The sequence below is a fragment of the Rhinopithecus bieti genome, unplaced genomic scaffold (assembly GCF_001698545.2).
Source record: "Rhinopithecus bieti isolate Rb0 unplaced genomic scaffold, ASM169854v2 scaffold_18862, whole genome shotgun sequence".
Classification (NCBI taxonomy): domain Eukaryota; kingdom Metazoa; phylum Chordata; class Mammalia; order Primates; family Cercopithecidae; genus Rhinopithecus; species Rhinopithecus bieti.
In genome coordinates, this window is record NW_016809237.1 from 35,656 (window position 1) to 45,226 (window position 9,571).

Consider the following 9,571-nt stretch of genomic DNA (forward strand, 5'->3'; position numbering starts at 1 on the left):
TGGGTGACAGAGCGAGACTCCTTCTCAAAAAAAAAAAAAAATACAAAAATTAGCTGAGCATGGTGGCACGCACCTGTAGTCTCAGCTACTGGGGAGGCTGAGGCAGGAGAATCGTTTGAACCTGGGAGGCAGAGGTTGCAGTGAGCAGAGATCCCACCACGACACTCCAGCCTAGGTGACAGAACGAGACTCAGTCTCAGAAAAAAAAAAAAAAGAAAGAAAAAAATAGGAGATTAACCCTCATATCTGTAAGAGTCAGACTAGGAGTATGCCTTAAAGCCAAGATACCATTTCTTTGATGGTGATGACCTTGGGCAAGTTCCCTCCCTTCCCTGGGCCTGCTTCCTCAGCTGTAAAACAGGAGAGGCCAACGGTGCCTCCCTCCAAGGTGGCTGGGGGGCCTGGGCCCCAGGAAGCAGGTGGCAGCTCTCACTCTAGAGGCACGCCCTACACGCTGGGCACTGGCAGGTGGTTTCCAGCTATCCGCTGCTGCCACAGTGATGTGTTATGATTGGTGAGAAGGGGAGATATTCCACTGCAGTGACGCTCAGACCGGGAGGGGGACCCAGACAGGCCACCTCCCCAAAAAGACACAGACACACTCTGTAAGTTACAATAAAAAAAAAACCTTCCAAAAAGAAATCCTTCAGTATCTTCCTGCCCCTCCCTCCCTCTCTCCCTCCCTCTCCCAATGCCAGGTCAGCCCAGTGTGATTCCCACAGAGGCCAGAGCATCGGTGGCCCAGGTGGGACAGAGGGTGGGATCCCCGTACATGGTGCCCATGAAGTCCCGCACGAAGTCTGGAAAGCGCTTCTCCACAATGCTGGTGCGGACGGCGCTCATGAGCTGCAGCTGCGGGGAGGGGAGGTCAGCGTGGGGCATACGCACCTAGGACACCCCCACCCGCCCTGCCCCAGGTGCTGGCTCACCTGGTAGGCAATATTATGGACCGTGAGGTGGTGCAGCGCGGCCGTGTTGTCGCTGTGCAGCAGTGCATGCAGGAAGGCGCGGCTGTGCCTATCGAGCGGCAGGGGACAGCTCAGCACAGCCGGGCCCTGTCCCCTCCATGCCCTGCCCCAGCTCCCAGTACCATCCTGCCTACTTTTGGCACGTGGGGCAGGTGCACTCCGGGTTTATGGGGCCGAAGTCCTTCTCGAAGACCTTCTTCCTCAACTGCAGGTTCCCAGTAGGCACCAGGGCAGAGCCAAAGCGCTGCGGGAGAGGAAGGGCGGGAAAGGGGGTCACCCAGGGCTTCATTCTCCCCATCCCCCCAACCCCTAACCTTGCCTCCCTAGTCCCCCACCCATCTCCCACCCTGACCTCCTTCTGCCAGAGCCTCACCGCTGTCCGTGTGGGGAAGACGCAGTCGAACATGTCACATCCAAGAGCCACGCAGACTACCAGATCAGTGGCATAGCTGGGGTTGCAGCCATGGCGGGAGGGGGCAGAGAACCTCAGGGGCTTCCCAGGACCCCTCCCAACCCTCACACTGCCCCAGACTGGGCCATATTCCCTCAGAATGGGACATATTCCCCAAGGGACAGCCATGTCTTCCTAGTCTCCTCAGATCAGAGCTGTGTCCGTTTCCCCCAAATGCCACCCCCCCAAGCAGGGCAGGGGGTCCCCAGGAATCCACTCCCCACAGGTAGGTCTCCAGCTCCCCTATCCACAACATACCCAACCCCCATCAGATATCGGGGCTTGTCCTTTGGAAGCCGAGAGGTGCTCAGCGCCACCATCCGCCAGAACTGCGACTTGCTCTCACCCCCACTCAGGCCCCCGATGGCGAAGCCAGGCACGTCCCGCTTGGTCATCTCTGAGGGTACAGGGTAAGATGAGGGCTACAGAAGAGGAAATGTGCCTGGTCTACAATCCCAGAACAGACCCTGCCCAGACTTCCAGAGTCGCTCAGGGAGAGAGTCAGAGAAATAGACAGAGACAGAGAGACAGACAGAGGCAGAGACAGAGACAGAGACGGAGAGGGAGATGGAGGAGAGGGTTCACCAGTCTGTCTGTCTGTCTAGGGGCTGGGACTGCTGCTGATCTCAGCTAACATTTATGAGTGCCTGCTGTATGCAAGACCCCTTTCTTCAGTCCTCAGAAGAGGCACAGCCCACAGTCCCTCAGCTGAAACTTGGAAGCAGATGTGTTTCAGAATTCGGAATTTTCTGGATTTGAGAACAGTAAATATCCCACATGCTGAGTAACAACAGCTGTCAGGTCAGGCGCAGTGGCTCACACCTGTAATCCCAGCACTGGGGAGGCCGAGGCAAGCAGATCACTTGAAGTCTGGTGTTCAAGACCAATCTGGCCAACATGGTGAAACCCTGCCTCTACTAAAAACACGAGAAGTAGCCAGGCATGGTGGTGCATGCCTGTGGTCCCAGTTACTCAGAAGGCTGAGGCAGGAGAATAGCTTGAACCTGGGAGGTGGAGTTTGCAGTGAGCCAAGATCTCGCCACTGCACTCCAGCCTGGGCAACAGACCGAGATTCTGTCTCAAAAAAGAAAGAAAGAAAAAGGGCCGGGTGCAGTGGCTCACGCCTGTAATCCCAGCACTTTGGGAGGCCAAGGCAGGCGGATTAGAAGGTCAGGAGTTCGAAAGCAGGCTGACCAAGGTGGTGAAACCCTGTCTCTACTAAAAATATAAAAATTAGCCGGGCGCGGTGGCTCACGCCTGTAATCCCAGCACTTTGGGAGGCTGAGGCGGGCGGATCACAAGGTCAGGAGATTGAGACCATCCTGGCTAACATGGTGAAACCCCGTCTCTACTAAAAATACAAAAAAATTAGCCGGGTGCGGTGGCGGGCGCCTGTGGTCCCAGCTACTCTGGAGGCTGAGGCAGGAGAATAGCGTGGGCCCGTGACTCGGAGGCGGAGCTTGCAGGTGAGCTGAGATCCGCGCCCACTGCACTCCAGCCTGGACGATCAGAGCCCGAGACTCCGCCTCACAAAAAAAAAAAAAAAAAAAAAAAAAAAAAAAAAAAAAAAAAAAAAAAAAAAAAAAAAAAAAAAAAAAAAAAAAAAAAAAAAACAAAAAAATTAGTTGGCCCATGGCCGAGGCGTGGTGGCCTCACACTGTAATCCCAGCCTTTGGAGCCGAGGAGGGCGGCATCACGAGGTCAGGAGATCACAGACCGTTCTGGCTCAGCACAGCTGAAATCCCGTCTGCTACTAAAAACACAAAAAATGAAGCCAGGCGCATGGTCGTGGGCACCTCGTGAGTCCCAGACTACTCGGGGAGGCTGAGGCAGGGAGAAATGGTGTGAACCTGGGAGGCGGAGCTTGCAGTGAGCTACGATCACGCCATTGCACTCCAGCCGGCGGCGACAGAGGTGAAACCGCTGCTTCAAAAAAAAAAACAATTTAGCATCCAGCGCTGGTAATAGGCACCTGTAAGTCCCAAGCTACGCAGGGTGACTGAGCGGATTAATCGCTTCGAACCCGCGGAGGCGGAGGTTGCAGTGAGCTGACATCCACGCCCACTGCACTCCATCCTGGGCGACAGAGCGGCGTGTCTCATAAACCAAAACGAACAACAAAACAACAACAAAAAACCACCCCCAAAAAACACCCAATAGCCGCTGTCGCATGCCGCAAGGCACTGTAAGTGTTTGTGCAACCAGAAGATAGGTGAGAGGTGGACTTGGTCGGAGGAAGGAGGGGAGTGAGAGCATTCAGGAAATACGTAACCATGCAAGTGTAAAACCTAGATGCACGGGTTGAGTGATGTACAGGAAACCGACCATGGCCACATATATGCTCATGTAACAAACCTCCACGGTTCTGCACATGTATTCCAGAACTTAAATTTTTTTCTTTCTTGAGATGAGTCTTTATCTGTTGCCCCAGGCTGGAGTGCCAGGTGGCCATCCTGCTCACTTCAACCCGTTCCACCTCCCGGATTCACGGTGATTCCTCCCTGCCTCAGCCTCCCGATAAGCTGGGCGCATTCCAGCTCGTCCTGCCACCAGTGCCCGGCTAATTTTTTGATTTTTAAGTAGAGACCCAGGGTTCCGCCATGTTGGCGCAGAGGTTGCGGGTCTCGAAACTTTTGACCTCCAGGGGGATCCGCCACCTCGGTCCTCCAAAGTGCCGGGATTACAGGCATGAGCCACCACACCCGGCCAAAGTAAAATCGGCTTAAAAAATAAAAAATAGGCTGTCGGGGGAGCGTGGCTCATGCCTGAAATCCTACGCACCTTTAGGAGTCCACCGGCGGCGTGGATCATGAGGCAGGTTACGTTCGAGACCAGTCTGGCAACATGGTTAACCCCCATCGTTTACTAAAAATACAAAAAGCCATGCGTGGTGGCGGGGTGCGCTGTAATCCCAGCTACTGCGGGAGGGCTGAAGGAGGAGATACTCGCCTTGGAAAGCCCAGAACGGCAGCAGGTTGCAGTGAGCTGAGAGTGGGCCACTTGCACTCCAGCCTAGACACAAGAACTGAAATTCCATGCTCGAAAAGTCAAAAAATAAATGAAAAGTAAAAATATGTTAAGACTTAATAACAACTGGGATAAAAAATGAGAGATCCAGGTTTAGGAATGAAATGAGTTGCATTGTTTTTTTCTTTTTTTTTTTGTTGTTTTTTGAGACGGGCAGTCTCCTCTGTGCGCCCAGGCTGGGGCAGTGCAGTGGACCGATCTCAGCCTCACCTGCAAGCTCCGGCTCGCGCGGGTTTCACGGCCCATTCTCCTTTGCTCAGCCTCGCCCGGTAGCCCTGGGACTAAGGGCGGCCCGCCCAGGTCGCCCGCCGGCTAGTTTTTTATTGTATTTTTGGTAGAGACGGGTTTCACCATGTTAGCCCAGGGATGGGTCTTGATCTCCTGACCTTGTGATCCACTCCCGTCCTCGGGCGCTCCCAAAAGGTCCTGGGCATTACAGGCTTGAGCCACCCACGCGGCCGGGCCATGAGTTGCATTTTTATAGGGCATTCTAAGTTTTTTCTTTTTTCTTTTTTTTTTTTTGAGACAGGGTCTCACTGTGTTGCCCAGACTACAGTACAGTGGTATCATCATAGCTCACTGCAGCCACCAACCCCTGGGCTCAAGTGATCCTCCCACCTCAGCCTCCCAAGTATCTAGGATCACAGGCATGCACTCCCATGCTTGCGTGCTAATTTTCTTTTTTTCTTTTTTTTTTGAGACGGATTCTTGCTCTGTCGCCCAGGTTGGAGTACAGAGACATGATCTCAGCTCACTGTAACCTCCACTTCCCGGGTTCAAGCTCTCAGCCTCCTGAGTAGCTAGGATTACAGGTACCCAGCACCACGCCTGGCGAATTTTTGTATTTTTAGTAGAGACAGGGTTTCACCATGCTGGCCAGCTGGTCTCGAACTCCTGGCCTCAAAGTACTGGTCTCAAAGTACTGGCTTCAAAGTACTGGGATTACAGGCGTGAGCCAGCCCACCTGGCCCAATTCTCTTTTTTTAGAGACAGGATCTCGCTATGTTGCCCAGACTGGTCTCAAATGCCTGGCCTCAAGCAATCCGCTTGCCATGGCCTCCTAAAGTGCTGGGATTCCAGTGTGAGCTACGGCACCAGGCCAATGTTCTGGATTTTAGACTTTCGCTCTGAGGACCTGGATGACAGAGAAGGGGCTGCAGAATTGTACTATTGTTCAACTTGCCTGAAACAAGAAGAAATTGGGGCCTGCAGGGCTTAAACCACTAGTCCAAGGCCACATATGCCAAAGGCTGGATTCAAACCCGGGTCTGGGCTGCACTCCAGCATTAGCAACAGAGTAAGACCCTGTCTCAAAAATAAATAAATAGGACGGGCGCGGTGGCTCACCCCTGTAATCCCAGCACTTTGGGAAGCCAAGGTGGGTGGATCACAAGGTCAGGAGTTTGAGACCAGCCTGGCCAATATGGTGAAACCCCCGTCTCTACTAAAAATACAAAAACTAGCCGGGCGAGGTGGCGGGCGCCTGTAGTCCCAGCTACTCGGGAGGCTGGGGCAGGAGAATCGCTTAAACCTGGGAGGCGGAGGTTGCAGTGAGCCGAGATCGTGTCACTGCACTCCAGCCTGGGCGACAGTGCAAGACTCCATCTCAAAAAAAGAAAAAAAGGAAAATAAATAAATAAATAAATAGGCTGGGCGAAGTAGCTCATGACTATAATCCCAGCACTTTGGGAGGCCAAGGAGGGTGGATCACCTGAGACTCCATCTCAAAAATGAAACAAAAACAAACGAACAAAAAAAACTAGAAGACGATGAACTACTGGAGTCACGGCCATTCTCTCAATACATTCCACTGCATGTGGCCTGAGAGCCTTTGCTTCGGCTATTTTTCCTAGCGCAGTGCCCTTCCACCCATTAGCGATCCAGTTCCACCATGTGCCAGGCTCATGTGGGGACCTCCTCGATGGCCAAGCCCTGGGCCTGCCAGCGCATGGCTCTACCTTCAAGACAGGTGGCCCGGAGATCTGCGTCCAGCCCACCCTGGATAATGGCGAAGAGGTTCTGCTTGTCCGGCCGCTGATGGGCTGCAATGCACCGGTCCAACCAGCGGATTGACCTGCAACAGGGCCCCAGTCACAAGCCCCAGGGGCCTGGTGAGGGGGTAGGAGACAAGGCTACAGGGACCAGGATCCCCTCCCCCCACATATCCCCCACATGCACACAGCATGTACACACCTGTACATGGCCTCCTCCACACGTGGCCCAGTCACGGTGCTGCTGACCACGTCATCCAGCTGCATGATGATGTCCGATCCTGATGGTGAGATGGGGGCAACATCACTGGGAAAGCCCGCAGTGCTTGGGGAAAGCCTCCTATCACATGGGTTCAAGTTGGACTTCCCCAAGAGCATCCCCCCATTCCCCGTCTTGCTAACGCCCACGTGGCTTTCCCAGTCTGTTTATACAACAGCCAGAAGGAGCTTTACAAAATGTGCCTCTGTTCCTGCCTCTCCCCAGCTTAAAATCCTATCCTGTTACATAAAATAAAATCCTAAAATGTACAAAGGGATTCCTTGCTATGTGGTGTGCCACAGCAAGACCGGGAAACCAAACTTCCATCAGCAGGGCTCTGCTGGCTGGGTGCGGTGACTAGGCCTATAATCCCAGCACTTGGGACACCAAGGCAGGCAGACTATCTGAGGTCAGCAGTTCAAGACCAGCCTGGCCAACATGGTGAAACCCCATCTCTCCTAAAAACACAAAAATTAGCCAGGTGTGATGGCACGTGCCTATAGTCTCAGGGCTTGGAAGGCAGAGAGAGGAGAATCGCATGAATCTGGGAGACGGAGGTTGTAGTGAGCCAGGACTGTGCCACTGCACTCCAGCCTGGATGACAGAGCAAGGCTGTGTCAAAAAAAAAAAAAAAAAAAAAAATTAAAAAAAAGCCGGGTGCAGTGGCTCACGCCTGTCATCCCAGCAATTTGGAAGGCTGACCCAGGTGGATTATTTGAGGTCAGGAGTTCGAGACCAGCCTGGCCAACGTAGTGAAACTCTGTCTCTACTAAAAATACAAAAATTAGCAGGACGTGGTGGTATATGCCTGTAATCCCAGGTACTCGAGAGGCTGAGGCAGGATAATCGCTTGAACCCAGGAGGCGGAGGTTGCAGTGAGCTGAGATCACACCACTGTACTCCAGCCTGGGCAACAAAGCGAGACGCCGTCTCAAAAAGAAAAATAAAATAAAGTGCTAAGATTATAGGCATGAGTCACTGAGCACAGCATAGTGGCTTAGTGGCATAAAATGAAACCTGATGACCTACAATCCACACACTTTGGAAGGCCCAGGCAGAAGGATCACTTGAGCCCAGGTGTTCGAGACCGGCCTGGGCAACACAGGGAGACCCCCATCTCCATTATTAAGAAAATAAACAGGCCAGGAGCGGTGGCTCAAGCCTGTAATCCCAGCACTTTGGGAGGCCGAGACGGGCAGATCACGAGGTCAGGAGATCGAGACCATCCTGGCTAACACAGTGAAACCCCGTCTCTACTAAAAAATACAAAAAACTAGCCGGGCGAGGTGGCGGGTGCCTGTAGTCCCAGCTACTCGGGAGGCTGAGGCAGGAGAATGGTGTGAACCCGGGAGGAGGAACTTGCAGTGGGCCGAGATCCAGCCACTGCACTCCAGCCTGGGCGACAGAGCAAGACTCCGTCTCAAAAAAAAAAAAAGAAAAGAAAAGAAAACAAACAGATGAAACAAATCAAAATAAAAAAACACAGGCCAGGCGTGGTGGCTCACACCTGTAATCCCAGTGCTTTGGGAGGCCAAGGTGGGCCAATCACTTGAGATCAGGAGTTCGAGACCACCCTGGCCAACATGGTAAAACTCTGTCTCTACTACAAATACAAAAATTAGTGGGACATGGTGGCGTGCGCCTGAAGTCCCAGCTACTCGGGAGGCTGAGGCAGGAGAATTGCCTGAACCCGGGAAGCAGATGTTGCAGTGAGCCGAGATCACGCCACAGTACTCTAGTCTGGGTGACAGCAAGATTCAGTCTCAAAAAAGAAAAAAAGGGGCCAGGCACGGTGGCTCACACCTGTAATCCCAGCACTTTGCGGGGCCAAGATGGGTAGATCACTTGAGGTCAGGAGTTCGTAACCAGCCTGGCCAACATGATGAAACCCCATCTCTACTGAAAATACAAAAATTAGCTGGGTGTGGTAGCGGGCACCTGTAATCCCAGCTACTCAGGAGGCTAAGGCAGGAGAATTGCTTGAACCAGGAGGCAGCTGTTGCAGTGAGTCGTGATCGCACCTAGGCCTCCCAAAGTGCTGGGATTACAGGCGTGAGCCACTGCACCCAGCCCGGGGCTTCTTTTCTAATAGGGGCTTTTGTTATAGAGACTTCAGTCATGAATCTAAGAAGAAAAAATATTTCCTCCTCCCTACAGCATCAATTTATTAGAATGATGAGGGGAAGAGGGGTGTTGACCCTGTGTTGCCGTGGTTCTTTACAAGGTTGAGAAAATGTTAACCGTCTTTATCAAGAAATGGGGATATTGGGCCGGGCGTAGTGGTTCACACCTATAATCCCAGCACTTTGGGAGGCTGAAGCAGGTGAATCACCTGAGGTTAGGAGTTTGAGACCAGGCCGGGCGCAGTGGCTCAAGCCTGTAATCCCAGCACTTTGGGAGGCCGAGACGGGCGGATCACGAGGTCAGGAGATCGAGACCATCCTGGCTAACACGGTGCAACCCCGTCTCTACTAAAAATACAAAAAACTAGCCGGCCGAGGTGGCGGGTGCCTGTAGTCCCAGCTACTCGGGAGGCTGAGGCAGGAGAATGGCGTGAACCCGGGAGGCGGAGCTTGCAGTGAGCTGAGATCCGGCCACCGCACTCCAGCCTGGGTGACAGAGCAAGACTCCGTCTCAAAAAAAAAAAAAAAAGAAAAAAAGGAGTTTGAGACCAGCCTGGCCAACATAGTGAAACCCCGTCTCTACGAAAAATACAAAAATTAGCTGGGCATGGTGGCAAGCAGTTGTAATCCCAGCTACTCAGCAGGCTGAGGCAGGAGAATCGCTTGAACCCAGGAGGTGGAGGTTGCAGTGAGCGGAGATCGCACCACTGCACTCCAGCCTGGGCAACAAGAGCGAAACTCGTCCTCAAAAA

The 9,571-nt window shown here is 53.1% G+C and overlaps 1 protein-coding gene across 1 annotated transcript in view; it reads right to left on the minus strand.

Moving 5' to 3' along the window:
• Window positions 1-606: 606 nt before the first annotated feature.
• The window catches only part of QTRT1 (queuine tRNA-ribosyltransferase catalytic subunit 1), a 10,975-nt gene continuing 2,010 nt past the window's right edge, over window positions 607-9,571 (minus strand). Inside the window, exons 4-10 of the mRNA XM_017888936.1 lie at window positions 6,640-6,718; window positions 6,405-6,520; window positions 1,678-1,816; window positions 1,342-1,417; window positions 1,103-1,212; window positions 930-1,017; window positions 607-852 (exon numbers count right to left, since the gene is read on the minus strand). Coding sequence (XP_017744425.1) covers window positions 700-852; window positions 930-1,017; window positions 1,103-1,212; window positions 1,342-1,417; window positions 1,678-1,816; window positions 6,405-6,520; window positions 6,640-6,718 — 761 coding nt within the window. The 3' untranslated portion in view covers window positions 607-699. The remainder of the gene's footprint in view (window positions 853-929; window positions 1,018-1,102; window positions 1,213-1,341; window positions 1,418-1,677; window positions 1,817-6,404; window positions 6,521-6,639; window positions 6,719-9,571) is intronic.